Consider the following 25,397-nt stretch of genomic DNA (forward strand, 5'->3'; position numbering starts at 1 on the left):
GTGGTGTTACAGGAGGAAGTACTGTCATTCAGACAGCTGTGGTCTTCCAGGAGGAGGTACTGTACTGTCATTCAGACAGCTGTGGTCTTCCAGGAGGAGGTACTGTACTGTCATTCAGGCAGCTGTGGTCTTCCAGGAGGAGGTACTGTACTGTCATTCAGACAGCTGTGGTGTTACAGGAGGAAGTACTGTCATTCAGACAGCTGTGGTATTACAGGAGGAGGTACTGTCATTCAGACAGCTGTGGTCTTCCAGGAGGAGGTACTGTACTGTCATTTAGACAGCTGTGGTGTTACAGGAGGAAGTACTGTCATTCAGACAGCTGTGGTGTTACATGATGAGGTACTGTACTGTCATTCAGACAGCTGTGGTCTTCCAGGAGGAGGTACTGTACTGTCATTCAGACAGCTGTGGTGTTACAGGAGGAAGTACTGTCATTCAGACAGCTGTGGTCTTCCAGGAGGAGGTACTGTACTGTCATTCAGACAGCTGTGGTCTTCCAGGAGGAGGTACTGTACTGTCATTCAAACAGCTGTGGTCTTCCAGGAGGAGGTACTGTACTGTCATTCAGACAGCTGTGGTGTTACAGGAGGAAGTACTGTCATTCAGACAGCTGTGGTCTTCCAGGAGGAGGTACTGTACTGTCATTCAGACAGCTGTGGTATTACAGGAGGAGGTACTGTCATTCAGACAGCTGTGGTCTTCCAGGAGGAGGTACTGTACTGTCATTCAGACAGCTGTGGTGTTACAGGAGGAAGTACTGTCATTCAGACAGCTGTGGTCTTCCAGGAGGAGGTACTGTACTGTCCTTTAGACAGCTGTGGTGTTACAGGAGGAAGTACTGTCATTCAGACAGCTGTGGTGTTACAGGAGGAGGTACTGTACTGTCATTCAGACAGCTGTGGTCTTCCAGGAGAAGGTACTGTACTGTCATTCAGACAGCTGTGGTGTTACAGGAGGTGGTACTGTCATTCAGACAGCTGTGGTGTTACAGGAGGAAGTATTGTCATTCAGACAGCTGTGGTCTTCCAGGAGGAGGTACTGTACTGTCATTTAGACCGCTGTGGTGTTACAGGAGGAGGTACTGTACTGTCATTTAGACAGCTGTGGTGTTACAGGAGGGGGTACTGTCATTGTCAATCTCCTAGCATCCTTGACTAGCTCCATTGCCCCCCCCCTCCCGGTCATAATATTATTTGGGGGGGCTAATCTAGAAGGACCGCTGCTGTCATTTGTATCTAAACGTCATAGTTAGAAATCTAATTGAATCCATTATGGAAACAAGTCGTTTTCCTACACGCACACAGTCTCCTTGTGAATGTTGTAAAGCCCTGTTTTGAAATGCTGTGGATGTGCTCTCTAGACTAACTGTCTGTGTGTGTTGAAACAGGAGGGTCTGGTTGAGAAGCTGTTTAAATGGGCCCAGGAGGCAGAGCAGCCTCTGTGTATCTATGCTACAGGGCTACTGGCCAGAGCGATGGAGAACCAGGAGATAGCTACCAACTACAGGGATGACAACTCTAAACTGGTTAGTGTACACAGGCACACGTTGTTGATGTTTTTGTTGTTGTTTTTGTTGTTGATGTTTTTGTTGTTGATGTTTTTGTTGTTGTTTTTGTTGTTGATGTTTGAGATGTTGATGTTTTTGTTGATGTTGTTGATGTTGTTGATGTTTGAGATGTTGTTGTTTTTGTTGATGTTGTTGATGTTTGAGATGTTGTTGATGTTGTTGATGTTGTTGATGTTGTTGATGTTGTTGATGTTTGAGATGTTGTTCATAGACGATGCTTCAATGTAATCCTTGGTGTCTCAGGTGCCACTAATGCTGATGCGGCTACGTGAGCTGCAGGATAAAGACTCAAAGAGTCGTCAGGCTTTAAAACACCCCAGTCCGAAGAAGGCTTCTCAGTCCCTCCAGTCGGTAGCAGAGGAACCTACAGACAGAGACGCCGATGAAGAAGAGGGCAGCACATCTCAGAATACAGCAACGGATAACATGGAGGAAGATGAGGAGGAGGAAGAGGAGAAAAAGAAAAAAGAGAGAGGAAGAGAGACAACATGTAGTAGTAGTAGTTGTAGCAGGCCTGCGTGGTCCAGGCCCAAGCCGTCGTTCCACTTGGGTAAGGCCCAGAAGACCAGCAGCTGTGTATCGGTGAAGCCCATTCCAGACCCCCTGTACCAGCCAGGCCCAGGCCCAGAGACCAGCCTGGGAGAGCCTGAAACCAGGGGGCAGGAGTCTGGAGGAGGACTGGGGAGGAAGAGAACAGCCAGGGAGAATGGAAGGAAAGTTAAACAGGTGAGATCCACCAGGCTGTTTTCTGAAATAACATACTTTTCCACGTAGTGCAATATTTCTGACCAGTGCTTTTTCAGACTCGCACCCTGTTGTTGTACCGGGTCTTGTACAGGGTCTTGTACTGGGTCTTGTACCGGGTCTTGTGTATTGTCTTCATATACAGCTGCAAATCAAATCAAATGGCTGCTTTTTTGAGGGATAATTAACCTCTCGTCTGAATCCACACAGAAACTCCACTTTACCACCCCTTCCATGGATCCAGAGAGAGGCTTGTCCTGCTGTACCGGTAGTGACCAGTCTAACAGTAGCTGGTCAGAGATCAGCTCCTGGGTGATTGGGGGTAACTACCGGCTGTACCCCCTCACCCCTGCTATAGAGCAACGCCTCATCCTCCAGTACCTCACACCCCTAGGAGATTACCAGGAGGTAAGGACTGGACCCCTTATCTCTCACTCACACAGATATTAAGGACCCCATCACCACTTAACATTGGTCCCACTTCCCATAATTTGATCCCTGATTTGCATGTATTGGCATTGTAGTACATGAGTAGGTACAGTGTTGGTCGTACACAAAGTACTTTATAAATTATATACTTTTTTTTTTAGCCATTCTACATGTTAGTCACTTAACTAAGCTTTGTATAAATCTATTTTATGTGCTTTGAGGACTTTAACCAACTGTTATGTTCTCACTGCCCCCCCCCCCCCCCCCCCCCCCCCCCCCCCCTGCCCCTTCCCCTTCCCCTGGACCCCCTGGAGCTGCTAGCTGTGTTCATGCAGATGGACACCAGAGAGCTTCTTATGCGCTACATTGACCTGAAACACACCAACGATGTCCAGCTCACCTTCGACTCACTCCTGGTAATCATCGTCACTGATCTCATTGTTTAGCATTAGTGCCTCTTTCCAGATCTTCACATGTTTATGGTTGTATTTCCTATGAATACATTGTTATTCCCTATTAGGTGAATTGGGTTTGATGGTGAATTAAACCATTTTTTAGCCAGCTAGTCATTACCTGTAGAGAATAAGGGTTGTTATTTAGCCAGCTAGTCATTACCTGTAGAGAATAAGGGTTGTTATTTTAGCCAGCTACTAGTCATTACCTGTAGAGAATAAGGGTTGTTATTTAGCCAGCTACTAGTCATTACCTGTAGAGAATAAGGGTCGTTATTTAGCCAGCTAGTCATTACCTGTAGAGAATAAGGGTTGTTATTTAGCCAGCTACTAGTCATTACCTGTAGAGAATAAGGGTTGTTATTTTAGCCAGCTACTAGTCATTACCTGTAGAGAATAAGGGTTGTTATTTTAGCCAGCTACTAGTCATTACCTGTAGAGAATAAGGGTTGTTATTTTAGCCAGCTACTAGTCATTACCTGTAGAGAATAAGGGTTGTTATTTTAGCCAGCTAGTCATTACCTGTAGAGAATAAGGGTTGTTATTTTAGCCAGCTACTAGTCATTACCTGTAGAGAATAAGGGTTGTTATTTTAGCCAGCTACTAGTCATTACCTGTAGAGAATAAGGGTTGTTATTTTAGCCAGCTACTAGTCATTACCTGTAGAGAATAAGGGTTGTTATTTTAGCCAGCTAGTCATTACCTGTAGAGAATAAGGGTTGTTATTTTAGCCAGCTACTAGTCATTACCTGTAGAGAATAAGGGTTGTTATTTTAGCCAGCTACTAGTCATTACCTGCGGAGAATAAAGGAAACGGACTGAAAGCTGAAGGCGACAGGCGGTGCAGAGAAACTCCCCTGGAAACAGAGAAGGGTTAGGAGACTCACAACATGAGTATCTCAATAACCTGACAGTAGCAGATCAGCTGTGTCTGTGTGTCTGTGATAAGACCATTTGAAGGCCTGAACGGCTGGGTTCTGCTCACATAGAGATAGTGTCTGAATGTTGTTGTAACGGATGTCGTTTGCTCTCTCTCTCTCTCTCTCTGCTCTCTCTCTCTCCAGTACCTCGCCTCCCTGCTCCTGCACAAGAAGTTTGCTGCTGACTTCATAGCTCACGGAGGAGTGCAGAAGCTGCTGGAAATCCCCAGACCCTCCATGGCTGCCACTGGGGTGTCACTGTGTCTCTACTACCTAGCTTATAACCAGGACGCCATGGAGAGGGTAGGAGTCATATACAGTGGCTTACAAAAGTATCCACCCTCCTTGGCATTTTTCCTGTTTTGTTGACTTACTTACAACCTGGAATTAAAATAGTTTTTTTTTTTTTTTGGGGGGGGGGGTTTGTATATCATTTGATTTACACAACATGCCTACCACTTTGAAGATGCAAAATGATTATAATATAATTACAATAGAGCCACATTTTGCAGCAATTACAGCTGCAAGTCTCTTGGGGTATGTCTCTATAAGCTTGGCACATTTAGCCACTGGCATTCTTGCCCATTCTTCAAGGCAAAACTGCTCCAGCTCCTTCAAGTTGGATGGGTTCCGCTAGTGTACAGCAATCTTTAAGTCATACAACAGATTCTCAACTGGATTGAGGTCTGGGCTTTGACTAGGCCATTCCAAGACATTTAAATGTTTCCCCTTAAAACACTTGTGTGTTGCTTTAGCAGCTTAGGGTCATTGTCCTGCTGGAAGGTCAAACTCCGTCCCAGTCTCACATCTCTAGAAGACTGAAACAGGTTTCCCTCTATATTTTCCCAGTAAAAAATCCATCATTCCTTCAATTCTGACCAGTTTCCCAGTTCCTGCCTATGGAAAAACATCCCCCGCAGCATGATGGTGCCACCAGCACGCTTCACTGTGGGGATGATGTTCACGGGGTGATGAGAGGTGTTGGGTTTGCGCCAGACATAGTGTTTTCCTTGATGGCCAAAAAGCTAAATTTTTGTCTCATCTGACCAGAATACCATCTTCCATATGTTTGGGGAGTCTCCCACATGCCTGTTGGCGAACACCAAATGTGTTTGCTTATTTTTTGCTTTAAACAATGGCTTTTTTTCTGGCCACTCTTCCGTAAAGCCCAGTTCTGTGGACTGTACGGCTTAAAGTGGTCCTATGGACAGATACTCCAATCCCCGCTGTGGAGCTTTGCATCTCCTTCAGGGTTATCTTTGGTCTCTTTGTTGCCTCTCTGATTAATGCCCTCCTTGCCTGGTCCATGAGTTTTCCATATCCTTTCCATTTTTTTATAATGGATTTAATGGTGCTCGGTGGGATGTTCAACGTTTCTGATATTTTTTATAACTCAACCCTGATCTGTACTTCTCCTCAATTTAGTCCCTGACCTGTTTGGAGAGCTCCTTGGTCTTCGTAGTGCCCCTTGCTAAGTGGTGTTGCAGACTCTGGGGCCTTTCAGAACAGGTGTAAATATACTTAGATCATGTGACACTGAGATTGCACACAGGTAGACTTTATTTATCTAACTCTGTGACTTCTGAAGGTAATTGGTTGCACCAGATCTTATTTAGGGGCTTCATAGCAAAGGGGGTGAACACGCCACTTTTTTTATTTAATTTTTTATTTATTTTTCATTTCACGTCACCATTTAGGACTATTTTGTGTATGTCCATTACATGAAATCCAAATAAAACTACATTTAAATTACAGGTTGTAATGCAACAAAATAGGAAAAACACCAAGGGGGATGAATACTTTTGCAAGGCACTGTTTACTCACACACTTACCCCACACAGTAGCACATCCACATTCAACTACCAAAATGAAACCTCATTGGATGTCATTGTGTTTGCTGTCACGTGACTTGAGACATATAACTGTGTAGGTGTGTCTGTTACCTGGCTGTCTCTTCCTCCTACAGGTGTGTCTGTTACCTGTTACCTGGCTGTCTCTTCCTCCTACAGGTGTGTCTGTTACCTGACTGTCTCTTCCTCCTACAGGCGTGTCTGTTACCTGACTGTCTCTCCCTCCTACAGGTGTGTCTGTTACCTGACTGTCTCTTCCTCCTACAGGCGTGTCTGTTACCTGACTGTCTCTTCCTCCTACAGGTGTGTCTGTTACCTGACTGTCTCTCCCTCCTACAGGTGTGTCTGTTACCTGACTGTCTCTTCCTCCTACAGGCGTGTCTGTTACCTGACTGTCTCTCCCTCCTACAGGTGTGTTTGTTACCTGACAGTCTCTTCCTCCTACAGGTGTGTCTGTTACCTGACTGTCTCTTCCTCCTACATGCGTGTCTGTTACCTCACTGTCTCTTCCTCCTACAGGTGTGTATGCTGCCGGACAGTGTGCTGTCAGACATGGTGGGCTATGCCTTGTGGCTCCTGGAGTGTTCCCACGCGTCGGGCTGCTGCCACACCACCATATTCTTCTCCATCTCCTTCTCATTCAGAGCCATACTGCAGCTGTTTGACCACCAGGATGGCCTCAGGAGACTAGTTAACCTGGTGAGTAGGGGTGAGAGACAGGGGAGATTGGCTCTGAATGAGAGAATCTTACTGCAGTCATCAGGACAGTCAACCTGGCGAGTAGGGGGGGAGACAGGGGAGATTGGCTCTGAATGAGAGAATCTTACTGCAGTCATCAGGACGGTCAACCTGGTGAGTAGGGGGAGAGACAGGGGAGATTGGCTCTGAATGAGAGAATCTCACTGCAGTCATCAGGACGGTCAACCTGGCGAGTAGGGGGGGAGACAGGGGAGATTGGCTCTGAATGATAGAATCTTACTGCAGTCATCAGACAGCCAACCTGGCGAGTTGGGGGAGAGACAGGGGAGGTTGGCTCTGAATGAGAGAATCTTACTGCAGTCATCAGGACAGTCAACCTGGTGAGTAGGGGGAGAGACAGGGGAGGTTGGCTCTGAATGAGAGAATCTTACTGCAGTCATCAGGACAGTCAACCTGGTGAGTAGGGGGAGATTGGCTCTGAATGATAGAATCTTACTGCAGTCATCAGACAGTCAACCTGGCGAGTAGGGGGAGAGACAGGGGAGATTGGCTCTGAATGAGAGAATCTTACTGCAGTCATCAGGACAGTCAACCTGGTGAGTAGGGGGAGAGAGTAGAGGCTCTGAATGAGAGAGTAGAGGTCCAGTAGTCCCCCTTGCAGTATTTCCACTGCCTAGCTTCTATGTTGTCCCTCGGCTACTGATTTCAGTTGTGATGCCAGAGGACCTTGAAATTGCTTTCCTTTTGTAGCGTCACAGCCCTGAAGGTGCGGTCGCTAAGTTTAATTTGTGAAGAAAACGTTCTCTCGTCAGGACTGTGTTTTTTTTTGTCCCCTCTGACCCATGACCCAGTGCTGTGTATCCCCTCACCTCTCTCTCTCTCTAGATCAGTACATTAGAGATCCTGAACCCAGAGGACCAGGGGGCCATGTTGAGTGACGACCAGGTGTTCTCCAGCCGTCAGACAGCCAAACACACCTGTATGTGCCTGAGAAGGTACTTCGAGGCCCACCTGGCTGTCAAGGTGGAGCAAGTCAAACAGTCCCTCCAGAGAACTGAAGGGGGCGCTCAAGTTCACCCTCAGCCTTATTACAAGGTAGATTCCCTATTTAAGTGATGTCCTGAGGTGAACACACTAACTAACATGCATTTAGATATGATCAAGATATGTTACGTAACTTTTGGATGATAAAGATGTATGTATTGATTAGTTTAATGATTGATTATGGATAACGAAGACGGATTGATTGATTTCAGTGATTGATTGCTCGATTGTTTTTATACATTTTTGATTTATTTAACCTTTTATTTAACAAATTCTCATTTACAACTACGACCTGAACAAGATAAAGCAAAGCAGTGTGACACAAATAACAACACAGAGTTACACATGGGATAAACAAACGTACAATCAATAACACAATAGAAAAATAAAATTGGTTGATTTTGACTTATTGATGACTTGTTGTGTGTCTGTGTTCCCCCCCCCCCACAGTCGTGTTCGTACAGTCATGAGCAGGTGGTGGACATGATGGACTTTCTAATAGACTGTGGACCCACTCAGCTTCACTGGGAACCTGTGGAGGTGTTTCACAAGCTCTCCTGTGTTCCCCTCGTGTTACAACTCATCTCTATAGCCTGTGACTGGAGGAGTTACTATGGCAGGTAGGTTACCTGTAGTCTCTCTAATTGACCTGATTTTACTAGAGGAGTTACTATGGCAGGTAGGTTACCTGTAGTCTCTCTAATTGACCTGATTTTACTGGAGGAGTTACTATGGCACGTAGGTTACCTGTAGTCTCTCTAATTGACCTGATTTTACTGGAGGTGTTACTATGGCAGGTAGGTTACCTGTAGTCTCTCTAATTGACCTGATTTTACTGGAGGAGTTACTATGGCAGGTAGGTTACCTGAAGTCTCTCTAATTGACCTGATTTTACTGGAGGAGTTACTATGGCAGGTAGGTTACCTGAAGTCTCTCTATAGCCTGTGACTGGAGGAGTTACTATGGCAGGTAGGTTACCTGTAGTCTCTCTAATTGACCTGATTTTACTGGAGGAGTTACTATGGCAGGTAGGTTACCTGTAGTCTCTCTATAGCCTGTGACTGGAGGAGTTACTATGGCAGGTAGGTTACCTGAAGTCTCTCTATAGCCTGTGACTGGAGGAGTTACTATGGCAGGTAGGTTACCTGAAGTCTCTCTATAGCCTGTGACTGGAGGAGTTACTATGGCAGGTAGGTTACCTGTAGTCTCTCTAATTGACCTGATTTTACTGGAGGTGTTACTATGGCAGGTAGGTTACCTGTAGTCTCTCTAATTGACCTGATTTTACTGGAGGAGTTACTATGGCAGGTAGGTTACCTGTAGTCTCTCTAATTGACCTGATTTTACTAGAGGAGTTACTATGGCAGGTAGGTTACCTGTAGTCTCTCTAATTGACCTGATTTTACTGGAGGTGTTACTATGGCAGGTAGGTTACCTGAAGTCTCTCTAATTGACCTGATTTTACTGGCGGAGTTACTATGGCAGGTAGGTTACCTGTAGTCTCTCTAATTGACCTGATTTTACTGGAGGAGTTACTATGGCAGGTAGGTTACCTGTAGTCTCTCTAATTGACCTGATTTTACTAGAGGAGTTACTATGGCAGGTAGGTTACCTGTAGTCTCTCTAATTGACCTGATTTTACTGGAGGTGTTACTATGGCAGGTAGGTTACCTGTAGTCTCTCTAATTGACCTGATTTTACTGGAGGAGTTACTATGGCAGGTAGGTTACCTGTAGTCTCTCTAATTGACCTGATTTTACTGGAGGAGTTACTATGGCAGGTAGGTTACCTGTAGTCTCTCTAATTGACCTGATTTTACTGGAGGTGTTACTATGGCAGGTAGGTTACCTGTAGTCTCTCTAATTGACCTGATTTTACTGGAGGAGTTACTATGGCAGGTAGGTTACCTGTAGTCTCTCTAATTGACCTGATTTTACTGGAGGAGTTACTATGGCAGGTAGGTTACCTGTAGTCTCTCTAATTGACCTGATTTTACTGGAGGACTTACTATGGCAGGTAGGTTACCTGTAGTCTCTCTAATTGACCTGATTTTACTGGAGGAGTTACTATGGCACGTAGGTTACCTGTAGTCTCTCTAATTTACCTGATTTTACTGGAGGAGTTACTATGGCAGGTAGGTTACCTGTAGTCTCTCTAATTGACCTGATTTTACTGGAGGAGTTACTATGGCACGTAGGTTACCTGTAGTCTCTCTAATTGACCTGATTTTACTGGAGGAGTTACTATGGCAGGTAGGTTACCTGTAGTCTCTCTAATTGACCTGATTTTACTAGAGGTGTTACTATGGCAGGTAGGTTACCTGTAGTCTCTCTAATTGACCTGATTTTACTGGAGGAGTTACTATGGCAGGTAGGTTACCTGTAGTCTCTCTATAGCCTGTGACTGGAGGAGTTACTATGGCAGGTAGGTTACCTGTAGTCTCTCTAATTGACCTGATTTTACTGGAGGAGTTACTATGGCAGGTAGGTTACCTGTAGTCTCTCTAATTGACCTGATTTTACTGGAGGACTTACTATGGCAGGTAGGTTACCTGTAGTCTCTCTAATTGACCTGATTTTACTGGAGGAGTTACTATGGCACGTAGGTTACCTGTAGTCTCTCTAATTGACCTGATTTTACTGGAGGACTTACTATGGCAGGTAGGTTACCTGTAGTCTCTCTAATTGACCTGATTTTACTAGAGGAGTTACTATGGCAGGTAGGTTACCTGAAGTCTCTCTAATTGACCTGATTTTAACACCTGCACATTCTTCTGATGAAGACTTCACACATCTCTTTGTTCTTCAGCCAGTTTCTCGCTGTCGTTTTGTTGTCATGACAACATGTACACGTTGGATAATACCTATACACACATTGTGATTTTAAAAAGTGTTTTTTTTCCTCCAAGGTCTAGAAGGCAGTTACAGTTATATCTATAGTGAGCTAAGATAAAAGTCCTGCTCAGTCTCCTCCTCCCCTTGTCAGTAAGACTGCTGTACCCCCATAGAGATAATACTGTCTTACTTACTGTTCTGTCTACCAGGTCTGATACGGTGCGTTTCGCCCTGGACATCCTGGCTATGCTGACTGTAGTACCTAAAGTTCAGCTGCTGCTAGCTGAGACTGTAGACGTGCTGGATGAAGGAGGATCCACCGTCTGCACTGTCGGTATGTCTCTCTAGATTCTCTCTATCTATACTGCTAGGTCAGTCTCTCTAGATTCTATATATCTATACTGCTAGGTCAGTCTCTCTAGATTCTCTATACTACTATGTCAGTCTCTCTAGATTCTCTATATCTATACTGCTAGGTCAGTCTCTCTAGATTATCTATACTGCTAGGTCAGTCTCTCTAGATTCTCTATCTATACTACTATGTCAGTCTCTCTAGATTCTCTATATCTATGCTGCTAGGTCAGTCTCTCTAGATTATCTATATACTACTCGGTCAGTCTCTAGATGCTCTATCTACACTACTAGGTCAGTCTCTCTAGATTCTCTATATCTATGCTGCTAGGTCAGTCTCTCTAGATTATCTATATACTACTCGGTCAGTCTCTAGATGCTCTATCTACACTACTAGGTCAGTCTCTCTAGATTCTCTATCTATACTACTATGTCAGTCTCTAGATTCTCTATATCTATACTGCTAGGTCAGTCTCTCTAGATTCTATATATCTATACTACTAGGTCAGTCTCTCTAGATTCTATATATCTATACTACTAGGTCAGTCTCTCTAGATTCTATATATCTATACTACTAGATCAGTTTCTCTAGATTCTCTCTATCTATACTACTCGGTCAGTCTCTCTAGATTCTCTCTATCTATACTACTATGTCAGTCTCTCTAGATTCTCTATATCTATACTACTATGTCAGTCTCTCTAGATTCTCTATATCTATGCTGCTAGGTCAGTCTCTCTAGATTATCTATATACTACTCGGTCAGTCTCTAGATGCTCTATCTACACTACTAGGTCAGTCTCTCTAGATTCTCTCTATCTATACTACCAGGTCAGTCTCTCTAGATTCTCTCTATCTATACTACCAGGTCAGTCTCTCTAGATTCTCTCTATCTATACTACCAGGTCAGTCTCTCTAGATTCTCTCTATACTACCAGGTCAGTCTCTCTAGATTCTCTCTATCTATACTACTAGGTCAGTCTCTCTAGATTCTCTATATCTATACTAGTAGGTCAGTCTCTCTAGAGCAGTGATCACCAACTGGTCGGTGTCCAAGGCGTTTCTAGTCGATCACCAAACATTTCTATTTGTTTTATTAGTTTCTTGCTGCTGGCGGCAGGCCTCGTGCCAGGATGGAAGTGTTCCCTTTTTTGAACCATTTCACGTTTTGAAATCTTGCAGTATCCAACTTAGCTGTACATTCGAGGCTTTTAAATTATTATTATTTTTTTTACAGTCCATGACTCAACGAATACAGCAGAGTTCTTTATTCTGTCTATAATACTAGACCAGTCGCTCTATTTTCTCTATATCTATATTACTAGACCAGTCGCTCTATATTCTCTATATCTATATTACTAGACCAGTCGCTCTATTTTCTCTATATCTATATTACTAGACCAGTCGCTCTATATTCTCTCTATATAATACTAGACCAGTCGTTCTATATTCTCAGCCTATATTTCTAGACCAGTCGCTCTTAATTCTCCGTCTATAATACTAGACCAGTCGCTCTATATTCTCTATCTAGAATACTAGACCAGTCCCTCTATTACTAGACCAGTCGCTCTATATTCTCTGTCTATATTACTAGACCAGTCGCTCTATATTCTCCGTCTATAATACTAGACCAGTCGCTCTATATTCTCTGTCTATATTACTAGACCAGTCGCTCTATATTCTCCGTCTATAATACTAGACCAGTCGCTCTATATTCTCTGTCTATATTACTAGACCAGTCGCTCTATATTCTCTATATCTATGCTGCTAGATCAGTTTCTCTATATCTATGCTGCTAGATCAGTTGCTCTATATTCTCTATATCTATGCTGCTAGATCAGTCTCTTTTCTGTACATGTTTTATACAATCTGATCTATTTCTTAAACCTGTGACTGGACTATAATTTTGTTCTCAGTACTATGTTAGACAAGAAAGTTACCTTTCACTGTGTTCCTCCTGCAGGAATGAGTATAATCCTGGGGGTGGCGGAGGGAGAGGTGTTTGTCAACGATGCAGAGATCCAGAAGTCAGCGCTCCAGGTGGTCACCAACTGTGTGTGTGCCCCCGACCAGACCCTCACTTCCATTCTGCATCACCCCCCACAGGAGAGTGTGCTCACCAAGATGTGGAACGTTGTCCAGGCCAACAACGGCATTAAGGTAGGGGGCTTGTGACTCGTGTCCTCTGTGTAGGTGTATGTATGCGTGTGTCTCGGAGGAACGGGGTGTAAAATATATCTTATTTCTCTGTTACTTACCGTAGTAAAGAAGGGCTTCTCGTTGATCCTCAAACTATTTTTTTTGTTTTCTTCTGTAACTAAACTGTTCTTCCAGGTCCTCCTTGGTTTACTGTCGGTCAAGATGCCCATCACGGACGCAGATCTGATTCGAGCGTTGGCTTGCAAGGCTCTGGTTGGTCTGTCTCGCTCCAGGTCTGTCAGCCAGATCATCTCCAAGCTGCCTCTATTCTCCTCCTCACACATCCAGCAGCTGATGAAGGAACCTGTGCTGCAGGACAAACGCTCCCAACACGTCCGCTTCTGCCGTTACTCTGCCGAGCTCATAGAGAGGGTGTCGGGTAAATCAAATCACCAAAAACCACCTTCAAAACAGACAAACTTTTTATTTGCCAGTTTCATACAAGGTAGCAATACGATACGGAAAACCATAAATCTGAGATTGTAAAATGTTTAGTTCGGGACGATGCCACGAAGCACAATTTAACTTCTTTAGGAAAACAGCCCTATTGTTGGAAACCAACCATTGTTTTAGCCAGAGTCACATGTATTTATTTTCCGAGCTACAAGCACACAATGTTTTACATACAGCAGGTTTTTAAAGGACCAAATTAGTTTGGTCTGTGTTTATTTTTATTTTGTTTGCCGTGGGAAAAATATTACGATACTGATGTTGTCCCGCCTCTGATAAAAAATGAACGGTAGTATAAACAACTAGGACAAAAGGATCTTTCTTTTCGTAATGCGTCTGTTTTCCTCAGGTAAACCCTTGTTGATAGGGACAGATGTGTCTTTGGCCCGGCTCCAGAGGGCAAACGTTGTGGCCCAATCACGTATCTCCTTTCCTGAGAAGGAGTTGTTGCTGCTCATCAGGAACCACCTGGTGGCTAAAGGACTCCAGGATACCGCCTCGGCCCTCACCAAGGAGGCTAATCTCCCCTGCGGCCCGCTCTCCCTCTCCATCCCCCTCTCCTCCTCCCCCTCGCTCTACCAGGCAGTCTCTGTGGCTCCTCCCCCTGTCTCTTCATCCGCTGTATTACCCAGAACCCCAAGGGGCATGGTCAACGGAGGAGTGGTAGTGGCTGCTCGCCTCACTGCGGTGACCCAATCGTCTTCGTCTTCCTCGGTCCAGACGCCACGTCCCTCCTCCTCCTCCTTCCCTCCTTGTACCCCTCACGGCCCACCTCCCCATGGTTCGCCCCAGATCGGGCGTATCCTGTTCACGCGGGAGCGTTCCTCGGTCGTCTGTAGCCCTGGGACTGGACTCGGTGGCAGCAGTGGGAAACGGACCTCCAGTGTGCTGAGACAGAAGTCAGACCACGGAGCTTTTAGCCAGAGTCCTGCCATGAAGAAACAGCTGGACAGACACCTGCCTTCCCCGCCTGCCCTGGACAGCATCATCACGGAGTACCTCAGGGAGCAGCACGCCAGGTTTGTTTAACGTTTATGTTGTCATCACCAGACTTCAGAAAGTATTCAGACCCCTTGACTTTTTACACAGTTTGTTACGTAACAGCCTTATTCTATATTATTATTATTATTATTATTATTATTATTATTATTATTATTATTATTATTATTATATATTCATAAAGCGAAAACAAGTTTTTACATACATTTGCAAATTAAATGAAAAAAAAACAGAAATACCTTATCTACATATTTATTGCATAAAGGGTATTCAGACCCTTCGCTATGAGACTCGAAATTGAGCTCAGATGCATCCTGTTTCCATTCATCATCCTTGATGTTTCTACAACTTGACTGTAACCTACCTGTGGTGAATGGATTGGACATGATTTGGAAAGGCACACCACCTGTCTTTATAAGGTCCCACAAGTTGACAGTGCATGTCAGAGTAAAAATCAAGCCATGAGGTCGAAGGAATTGTCCGTAGAGCTCCGAGACAGGATTGTGTCGAGGCACAGATCTGGGGAAGGGTACAAAAACATTTCTGCAGCATTGAAGGTCCCCAAGAACACAGTGGCCTGCGTCATTCTTAAATGGAAGAAGTTTAGAACCACCAAGACTCTTCCTAGAGCTGGCTGCCCGGCCAAACTGAGCAATCGGGGGAGAAGGGCCTTGGTCAGGGAGGTGACCAAGAACCTGATGGTCACTCTGACAGAGCTCCAGAGTTCCTCTGTGGAGATGGGAGAACCTTCCAGAAGGACAACCATCTCTGCAGCTCTCCACCAATCAGGCTTTTATGGTAGAGTGGCCAGATGGAAGCCACTCCTCAGTAAAAGGCACATGACAGCCGGCTTGATATTTGCCAAAAGGCACCTAAAGGACTCTCAGACCATGAGAAACAAGATTCTTTGGTCTGATGAAACCAAGGTTTAACTCTTTGGCTTGAATGCCAAAGCATCACATCTGGAGGAAACCTGGCACCATCCCTACGGTGAAGCATGGTGGTGGCAGCATCATGCTGTGGGGATGTTTTTCAGCAGCAGGAACTGGGAGACTAGTCAGGATCGAGGGAAAGATGAATGGAGAAAATTACAGAGAGATCCTTGATGAAAATCTGCTCCAGAGCGCTCAGGACCTCCGACTGGAGCGAAGGTTCACCTTCCAACAGGACAACGACCCTAAGCACACAGCCAAGACAACGTAGGAGTCTCTGAATGTCCTTAAGTGGCCCGGCCGGAGCCCAGACTTGAACCTGATTGAACATCTCTGGAGAGACCTGAAAATAGCTGTGCAGCGACGCTCCCCATCCAACTTGACAGAGTTTGAGAGGATCTGCAGAGAAGAATGGGAGAAACTCCCCAAATTTAGGTGTGGCAAGCTTGTAGCGTCATACCCAAGAAGACTCAAGGCTGTAATCGCTGCCAAAGGTGCTTCAACAAAGTATTGAGTAAAGAGTCTGAATACTTATGTAAATGGGATATTTCAGTTTTGTATTTTTTTAATGAATTTTCAATGGTTTTACTTTGTTGTTATTATGTGTAGATGAACTGTGTGTATATTTTATATTTAACCTTTTATTTATCCAGGTTTTTCTCATTGAGATAACATCTCTTTTCCAAGAGAGACCTGGTCCAATAGGAGCAGAGGGAACAACGTTTCAGACAAAACAACTTACATACACGAACACAACATTAAACAAAACTATTAACACACACACAGTACAACTATCACATTAAAAACACAAACGTCTTGACTAAAAACAGCTGGCCTAAAAACAATTACACTCTTCTATGCTATATACATCGATCAAGTGTTTAAACTCCACCAACGAAACTAGATCATCACATTTTAAAATGTTCAGGAGAGAATTCCAGGACCACGGAGCTGAGTAACTAAAACTATTTCTACCATGACCTGTTCTAATTTTGGTTCTGTTAGAAGCAAATCAGAATGGGACCGTAATTGATATTTATTTACTGACCTGATTAACAAAGAACAGAGATAAAATGGCATTTTACCCAGTATGGTCTTATAAATCAGTGTATACCAGTGTTTAAGCCTACAATATGGTCTTATAAATCAGTGTATACCAGTGTTTAAGCCTACAATATGACCTTATAAATCAGTGAATACCAGTGTTTAAGCCTACGCAAGGTCCATGACGACCAGCCAACAGCGCTGTAGAGATCACAATGTTAGACGTTTCTGATTTGTAATGAACCTGAGGGCTGCATGATATACTGAATCAAGTGCTCTCAGGGTCGTGGCTGAGGCCTGGATATATATAACATCACTAAAATCTAAAAACCGACAGTAATGTACATCGTACCAGCTCCCTCCTGGCCTCAAAAGAACATCAAGCCTTATGCCGGTAATAAAATCCTATTCTCAGCTTGAGCTTCCTTATCCAGTTCTCTACATGCACAGTGAAGTGATGTTACATACATGCAGGCCCCTCTCTCTCTCCCCCCCCCCCCCCCCTCTCTCTCTTCCCACCTCTCTCTCGCCTCAGCCACTACCCTGAAGCTCAGCTCATCATCCACCCACACACCAACCTATTTGTACACTTTAACTTGCTCTATAGTATGTCCAGCCAATGTAGCAATGACATGATCTCTCTCTCTCCCCCCACCCCCCCCCCTCTCTCTCCCCACCTCTCTCTCTCTCTCCCCACCTCTCTCTCTCTCTCCCCCCACCACTCTCTCTCCCCCCCCATGTGACATGATTTGTAACATGCCTGGCATTTGAAAATACCACGCTTATTGACTCATTTCTGCTGTATTTTTGTGCATTTATTTCAGGTGTAGGAACCCGGTGACTACCTGCCCCCCCTTCTCCCTGTTCACACCCCACCAGTGCCCAGAGCCCAAGCAGAGATGCCAGGCCCCCACTAACTTCACCTCCAGACTGACCAGCAGGGTGCTGTATCCTAAACATGGAGGGGTGGACGGAGGTTGTCTGGACAGACACCTCATCTTCAGCAGGTAGGTTTCACCTCAGAATGGCCCCCGCATTTACATCCAGGCCCCGGCCCGCATTTACATCCAGGCCCCGGCCCGCATTTACATCCAGGCCCCGGCCCGCATTTACATCCAGGCCCCGGCCCGCATTTACATCCAGGCCCCGGGCCGCATTTACAAAGGAGGAGAAGAAAACACTTTAAAACGACTGAGATGAAACCTCTGGCCGTATCCAAATACCAGTACTAAACAGTAGACATACTAACAAAAAAGTATAGTATGTGAAATGTAGAACATTTAGTTTGTTTTAAATGCCAGGATGTCATATATCATTCAGGCTTTTCATCAAAGTACAGTTCAGTTCATACTATTGAAGAAGATGGTTTTTTCCAGACCCACGTCTTTGACAACAGCTGATAATCAGCTGAGGGAGGGGGGGGGGGGGACTCGCTGTACCAAAAAATGAATAAGTGTCCCTGGAATCAACGCAGTTACACATGAAATGATTCGTTCTCCGTAGGCGGAGACTAGTATGCTGATATTTGTTACTTTGGTTTTTATTAAACCGTACATTCTAGATATTAGTAGCCTAGTGGTTAGAGTGTAGAGGGGGTAGGTAGCCTAGTGGTTAGAGTGTAGAGGAGGTAGGTAGTCTAGTGGTTAAAGTGTAGAGGAGGTAGGTAGTCTAGTGGTTAGAGTGTAGAGGAGGTAGGTAGTCTAGTGGTTAGAGTGTAGAGGAGGTAGGGTAGCCTAGTGGTTAGAGTGTAGAGGAGGTAGGGTAGCCTAGTGGTTAGAGTGTAGAGGAGGTAGGTAGTCTAGTGGTTAGAGTGTAGAGGAGGTAGGTAGTCTAGTGGTTAAAGTGTAGAGGAGGTAGGTAGTCTAGTGGTTAGAGTGTAGAGGAGGTAGGTAGCCTAGTGGTTAGAGTGTAGAGGTGGCAGGTAGCCTAGTGGTTAGAGTGTAGAGGAGGTAGGTAGCCTAGTGGTTAGAGTGTAGAGGTGGCAGGTAGCCTAGTGGTTAGAGTGTAGAGGTGGCAGGTAGTCTAGTGGTTAAAGTGTAGAGGAGGTAGGTAGCCTAGTGGTTAAAGTGTAGAGGAGGTAGGTAGCCTAGTGGTTAAAGTGTAGAGGAGGTAGGTAGCCTAGTGGTTAGAGTGTAGAGGGGGTAGGTAGCCTAGTGGTTAGAGTGTAGAGGAGGTAGGTAGTCTAGTGGTTAGAGTGTAGAGGAGGTAGGGTAGCCTAGTGGTTAGAGTGTAGAGGTTGCAGGTAGCCTAGTGGTTAGAGTGTAGAGGAGGTAGGTAGCCTAGTGGTTAGAGTGTAGAGGAGGCAGGTAGCCTAGTGGTTAGAGTGTAGGGGAGGTAGGTAGTCTAGTGGTTAAAGTGTAGAGGAGGTAGGTAGTCTAGTGGTTAGAGTGTAGAGGAGGTAGGTAGTCTAGTGGTTAAAGTGTAGAGGAGGTAGGTAGCCTAGTGGTTAGAGTGTAGAGGGGGTAGGTAGCCTAGTGGTTAGAGTGTAGAGGAGGTAGGTAGTCTAGTGGTTAGAGTGTAGAGGAGGTAGGTAGCCTAGTGGTTAGAGTGTAGAGGAGGTAGGTACCCTAGTGGTTAGAGTGTAGAGGAGGTAGGTAGTCTAGTGGTTAGAGTGTAGAGGTGACAGGTAGTCTAGTGGTTAGAGTGTAGAGGAGGTAGGTAGTCTAGTGGTTAGAGTGTAGAGGAGGTAGGTAGCCTAGTGGTTAGAGTGTAGAGGAGGCAGGTAGCCTAGTGGTTAGAGTGTAGAGGAGGTAGGTAGCCTAGTGGTTAGAGTGTAGAGGAGGTAGGTAGCCTAGTGGTTAGAGTGTAGAGGAGGTAGGTAGCCTAGTGGTTAGAGTGTAGAGGAGGTAGGTAGCCTAGTGGTTAGAGTGTAGAGGAGGCAGGTAGCCTAGTGGTTAGAGTGTAGAGGAGGTAGGGTAGCCTAGTGGTTAGAGTGTAGAGGAGGCAGGTAGCCTAGTGGTTAGAGTGTAGAGGAGGTAGGGTAGCCTAGTGGTTAGAGTGTAGAGGTTGCAGGTAGTCTAGTGGTTAAAGTGTAGAGGAGGTAGGTAGCCTAGTGGTTAAAGTGTAGAGGAGGTAGGTAGCCTAGTGGTTAGAGTGTAGAGGAGGTAGGTAGTCTAGTGGTTAGAGTGTAGAGGAGGTAGGTAGTCTAGTGGTTAAAGTGTAGAGGAGGTAGGTAGCCTAGTGGTTAAAGTGTAGAGGAGGTAGGTAGTCTAGTGGTTAAAGTGTAGAGGAGGTAGGTAGTCTAGTGGTTAGAGTGTAGAGGAGGTAGGTAGCCTAGTGGTTAGAGTGTAGAGGAGGTAGGTAGCCTAGTGGTTAGAGTGTAGAGGTGGCAGGTAGCCTAGTGGTTAGAGTGTAGAGGAGGTAGGTAGTCTAGTGGTTAAAGTGTAGAGGAGGTAGGTAGTCTAGTGGTTAGAGTGTAGAGGAGGTAGGTAGCCTAGTGGTTAAAGTGTAGAGGAGGTAGGTAGCCTAGTGGTTAGAGTGTAGAGGGGGTAGGTAGCCTAGTGGTTAGAGTGTAGAGGAGGTAGGTAGTCTAGTGGTTAGAGTGTAGAGGAGGTAGGTAGCCTAGTGGTTAGAGTGTAGAGGAGGTAGGTACCCTAGTGGTTAGAGTGTAGAGGAGGTAGGTAGTCTAGTGGTTAGAGTGTAGAGGTGACAGGTAGTCTAGTGGTTAGAGTGTAGAGGAGGTAGGTAGCCTAGTGGTTAGAGTGTAGAGGAGGTAGGTAGCCTAGTGGTTAGAGTGTAGAGGAGGTAGGTAGCCTAGTGGTTAGAGTGTAGAGGAGGTAGGTAGCCTAGTGGTTAGAGTGTAGAGGAGGTAGGTAGCCTAGTGGTTAGAGTGTAGAGGAGGTAGGTAGCCTAGTGGTTAGAGTGTAGAGGAGGTAGGTAGTCTAGTGGTTAGAGTGTAGAGGAGGTAGGGTAGCCTAGTGGTTAGAGTGTAGAGGAGGTAGGGTAGCCTAGTGGTTAGAGTGTAGAGGAGGCAGGTAGCCTAGTGGTTAGAGTGTAGAGGAGGTAGGGTAGCCTAGTGGTTAGAGTGTAGAGGTTGCAGGTAGCCTAGTGGTTAGAGTGTAGAGGAGGTAGGTAGCCTAGTGGTTAGAGTGTAGAGGAGGCAGGTAGCCTAGTGGTTAGAGTGTAGAGGAGGTAGGTAGCCTAGTGGTTAGAGTGTAGAGGAGGTAGGTAGCCTAGTGGTTAGAGTGTAGAGGAGGTAGGTAGCCTAGTGGTTAGAGTGTAGAGGAGGTAGGTAGCCTAGTGGTTAGAGTGTAGAGGAGGTAGGTAGCCTAGTGGTTAGAGTGTAGAGGAGGTAGGTAGCCTAGTGGTTAGAGTGTAGAGGAGGTAGGTAGCCTAGTGGTTAGAGTGTAGAGGAGGTAGGTAGTCTAGTGGTTAGAGTGTAGAGGAGGTAGGGTAGCCTAGTGGTTAGAGTGTAGAGGAGGTAGGGTAGCCTAGTGGTTAGAGTGTAGAGGAGGCAGGTAGCCTAGTGGTTAGAGTGTAGAGGAGGTAGGGTAGCCTAGTGGTTAGAGTGTAGAGGTTGCAGGTAGCCTAGTGGTTAGAGTGTAGAGGAGGTAGGTAGCCTAGTGGTTAGAGTGTAGAGGAGGCAGGTAGCCTAGTGGTTAGAGTGTAGAGGAGGTAGGTAGTCTAGTGGTTAGAGTGTAGAGGAGGTAGGTAGTCTAGTGGTTAGAGTGTAGAGGAGGTAGGTAGTCTAGTGGTTAAAGTGTAGAGGAGGTAGGTAGCCTAGTGGTTAAAGTGTAGAGGAGGTAGGTAGCCTAGTGGTTAGAGTGTAGAGGAGGTAGGTAGTCTAGTGGTTAGAGTGTAGAGGAGGTAGGTAGTCTAGTGGTTAGAGTGTAGAGGAGGTAGGTAGTCTAGTGGTTAAAGTGTAGAGGAGGTAGGTAGCCTAGTGGTTAAAGTGTAGAGGAGGTAGGTAGCCTAGTGGTTAGAGTGTAGAGGGGGTAGGTAGCCTAGTGGTTAGAGTGTAGAGGAGGTAGGTAGTCTAGTGGTTAGAGTGTAGAGGAGGTAGGGTAGCCTAGTGGTTAGAGTGTAGAGGAGGTAGGTAGCCTAGTGGTTAGAGTGTAGAGGAGGCAGGTAGCCTAGTGGTTAGAGTGTAGAGGAGGTAGGTAGTCTAGTGGTTAGAGTGTAGAGGAGGTAGGTAGCCTAGTGGTTAGAGTGTAGAGGAGGTAGGTAGTCTAGTGGTTAGAGTGTAGAGGAGGTAGGTAGTCTAGTGGTTAGAGTGTAGAGGAGGTAGGTAGCCTAGTGGTTAGAGTGTAGAGGAGGTAGGTAGCCTAGTGGTTAGAGTGTAGAGGAGGTAGGTAGCCTAGTGGTTAGAGTGTAGAGGAGGTAGGTAGCCTAGTGGTTAGAGTGTAGAGGAGGCAGGGTAGCCTAGTGGTTAGAGTGTAGAGGAGGTAGGTAGTCTAGTGGTTAGAGTGTAGAGGAGGCAGGGTAGCCTAGTGGTTAGAGTGTAGAGGAGGTAGGTAGTCTAGTGGTTAGAGTGTAGAGGAGGTAGGTACCCTAGTGGTTAGAGTGTAGAGGAGGTAGGTAGTCTAGTGGTTAGAGTGTAGAGGAGGTAGGTAGCCTAGTGGTTAGAGTGTAGAGGAGGTAGGTAGTCTAGTGGTTAGAGTGTAGAGGAGGTAGGTAGCCTAGTGGTTAGAGTGTAGAGGAGGTAGGTAGCCTAGTGGTTAGAGTGTAGAGGAGGTAGGTAGCCTAGTGGTTAGAGTGTAGAGGAGGTAGGTAGTCTAGTGGTTAGAGTGTAGAGGAGGTAGGTACCCTAGTGGTTAGAGTGTAGAGGAGGTAGGTAGTCTAGTGGTTAGAGTGTAGAGGAGGTAGGTAGCCTAGTGGTTAGAGTGTAGAGGAGGTAGGTAGCCTAGTGGTTAGAGTGTAGAGGAGGTAGGTAGCCTAGTGGTTAGAGTGTAGAGGAGGTAGGTAGCCTAGTGGTTAGAGTGTAGAGGAGGCAGGTAGTCTAGTGGTTAGAGTGTAGAGGAGGCAGGTAGCCTAGTGGTTAGAGTGTAGAGGCGGTAGGTAGCCTAGTGGTTAGAGTGTAGAGGGGGCAGGTAGTCTAGTGGTTAGAGTGTAGAGGAGGTAGGTAGCCTAGTGGTTAGAGTGTAGAGGAGGTAGGTAGCCTAGTGGTTAGAGTGTAGAGGAGGTAGGTAGTCTAGTGGTTAGAGTGTAGAGGAGGTAGGTAGCCTAGTGGTTAGAGTGTAGAGGAGGTAGGTAGTCTAGTGGTTAGAGTGTAGAGGAGGTAGGTAGCCTAGTGGTTAGAGTGTAGAGGAGGTAGGTAGCCTAGTGGTTAGAGTGTAGAGGAGGTAGGTAGCCTAGTGGTTAGAGTGTAGAGGAGGTAGGTAGTCTAGTGGTTAGAGTGTAGAGGAGGTAGGTAGCCTAGTGGTTAGAGTGTAGAGGAGGTAGGTAGTCTAGTGGTTAGAGTGTAGAGGAGGTAGGTAGCCTAGTGGTTAGAGTGTAGAGGAGGTAGGTAGCCTAGTGGTTAGAGTGTAGAGGAGGTAGGTAGCCTAGTGGTTAGAGTGTAGAGGAGGTAGGTAGCCTAGTGGTTAGAGTGTAGAGGAGGTAGGTAGCCTAGTGGTTAGAGTGTAGAGGTGGCAGGTAGCCTAGTGGTTAGAGTGTAGAGGGGGCAGGTAGTCTAGTGGTTAGAGTGTAGAGGAGGTAGGTAGCCTAGTGGTTAGAGTGTAGAGGTGGCAGGTAGCCTAGTGGTTAGAGTGTAGAGGAGGTAGGTAGCCTAGTGGTTAGAGTGTAGAGGAGGTAGGTAGCCTAGTGGTTAGAGTGTAGAGGAGGTAGGTAGCCTAGTGGTTAGAGTGTAGAGGAGGTAGGTAGCCTAGTGGTTAGAGTGTAGAGGTGGCAGGTAGCCTAGTGGTTAGAGTGTAGAGGGGGCAGGTAGTCTAGTGGTTAGAGTGTAGAGGAGGTAGGTAGCCTAGTGGTTAGAGTGTAGAGGGGGCAGGTAGCCTAGTGGTTAGAGTGTAGAGGAGGTAGGTAGCCTAGTGGTTAGAGTGTAGAGGAGGTAGGTAGCCTAGTGGTTAGAGTGTAGAGGAGGTAGGTAGCCTAGTGGTTAGAGTGTAGAGGAGGCAGGTAGCCTAGTGGTTAGAGTGTAGGGGCGGCAGGTAGCCTAGTGGTTAGAGTGTAGAGGAGGCAGGTAGCCTAGTGGTTAGAGTGTAGAGGAGGTAGGTAGCCTAGTGGTTAGAGTGTAGAGGAGGCAGGGTAGTCTAGTGGTTAGAGTGTAGAGGAGGCAGGTAGCCTAGTGGTTAGAGTGTAGAGGAGGTAGGTAGCCTAGTGGTTAGAGTGTAGAGGCGGCAGGTAGCCTAGTGGTTAGAGCGTTGGACTGGTAACCGAAAGGTTTGTAAGATCGAATCCCCCGAGCTGACAAGGTGAAAATCTGTCGTTCTGCCCCCTGAGCAAGGCAGTTAAACCACTGTTCTTAGGCCGTCATTGAAAATAAGAATTTGTTCTTAACTTGCCTAGTTTAATAAAAGTACATATGTTTTTAATTATTACACAGTATGCTGTTTAAGTAAGTAGTCTGCAAGCCAGTGACTGTCGATCTGTTAAGTACCCTCCTTTCCTTTCTCTTTCTGTAGCGAGTTGTTCCTCTCCTCGTTCTCTCTCTCTCTCTCTCTCCATCTCTTTAACTAACCCCTTCATGATGTCTCTCCCTCTCCATCTCTTTAGCTAACCCCTTCATGATGTCTCTCCATCTCTTTAACTAACCCCTTCATGATGTCTCTCCATCTCTTTAACTAACCCCTTCATGATGTCTCTCCATCTCTTTAACTAACCCCTTCATGATGTCTCTCCATCTCTTTAACTAACCCCTTCATGATGTCTCTCCCTCTCCATCTCTTTAACTAACCCCTTCATGATGTCTCTCTCTCTCCATCTCTTTAACTAACCCCTTCATGATGTCTCTCCATCTCTTTAACTAACCCCTTCATGATGTCTCTCCCTCTCCATCTCTTTAACTAACCCCTTCATGATGTCTCTCCCTCTCCATCTCTTTAACTAACCCCTTCATGATGTCTCTCCCTCTACATCTCTTTAACTAACCCCTTCATGATGTCTCTCCATCTCTTTAACTAACCCCTTCATGATGTCTCTCCATCTCTTTAACTAACCCCTTCATGATGTCTCTCTCCATCTCTTTAACTAACCCCTTCATGATGTCTCTCCATCTCTTTAACTAACCCCTTCATGATGTCTCTCTCCATCTCTTTAACTAACCCCTTCATGATGTCCCTCTCCATCTCTTTAACTAACCCCTTCATGATGTCTCTCTCTCTCCATCTCTTTAACTAACCCCTTCATGATCTCTCCATCTCTTTAACTAACCCCTTCATGATGTCTCTCTCTCCATCTCTTTAACTAACCCCTTCATGATGTCTCTCTATCTCTTTAACTAACCCCTTCATGATGTCTTTCTCCATCTCTTTAACTAACCCCTTCATGATGTCTCTCGCCATCTCTTTAACTAACCCCTTCATGTCTCTCTCTATCTCTTTAACTAACCCCTTCATGATGTCTCTCTCCATCTCTTTAGCTAACCCCTTCATGATGTCTCTCTCCATCTCTTTAGCTAACCCCTTCATGATGTCTCTCTCCATCTCTTTAACTAACCCCTTCATGATGTCTCTCTCCCCCTCCATCTCTTTAACTAACCCCTTCATGATGTCTCTCTCCCCCTCCATCTCTTTAACTAACCCCTTCATGATGTCTCTCTCTCCATCTCTTTAACTAACCCCTTCATGATGTCTCTCCATCTCTTTAACTAACCCCTTCATGATGTCTCTCCATCTCTTTAACTAACCCCTTCATGATGTCTCTCTCCATCTCTTTAGCTAACCCCTTCATGATGTCTCTCTCCATCTCTTTAACTAACCCCTTCATGATGTCTCTCTCCCCCTCCA

General features: G+C 45.7%; 1 protein-coding gene across 2 annotated transcripts in view; it reads left to right on the forward strand.

The window, feature by feature from the left end:
* Nucleotides 1-25,397, forward strand: part of LOC110493303 (DDB1- and CUL4-associated factor 1-like) — a 44,661-nt gene that overhangs the window by 5,965 nt on the left and 13,299 nt on the right. For both annotated transcript variants that reach the window (XM_036950937.1, XM_036950938.1), the window contains exons 5-17: nt 1,391-1,528; nt 1,814-2,296; nt 2,525-2,722; nt 3,058-3,159; nt 4,260-4,418; nt 6,485-6,664; nt 7,550-7,759; nt 8,159-8,328; nt 10,752-10,876; nt 12,855-13,051; nt 13,226-13,469; nt 13,890-14,559; nt 17,340-17,522. In XM_036950937.1, coding sequence (XP_036806832.1) covers nt 1,391-1,528; nt 1,814-2,296; nt 2,525-2,722; nt 3,058-3,159; nt 4,260-4,418; nt 6,485-6,664; nt 7,550-7,759; nt 8,159-8,328; nt 10,752-10,876; nt 12,855-13,051; nt 13,226-13,469; nt 13,890-14,559; nt 17,340-17,522 — 3,059 coding nt within the window. The remainder of the gene's footprint in view (nt 1-1,390; nt 1,529-1,813; nt 2,297-2,524; nt 2,723-3,057; nt 3,160-4,259; nt 4,419-6,484; nt 6,665-7,549; nt 7,760-8,158; nt 8,329-10,751; nt 10,877-12,854; nt 13,052-13,225; nt 13,470-13,889; nt 14,560-17,339; nt 17,523-25,397) is intronic.

This window comes from Oncorhynchus mykiss, chromosome 17, assembly GCF_013265735.2.
Source record: "Oncorhynchus mykiss isolate Arlee chromosome 17, USDA_OmykA_1.1, whole genome shotgun sequence".
NCBI lineage: Eukaryota > Metazoa > Chordata > Actinopteri > Salmoniformes > Salmonidae > Oncorhynchus > Oncorhynchus mykiss.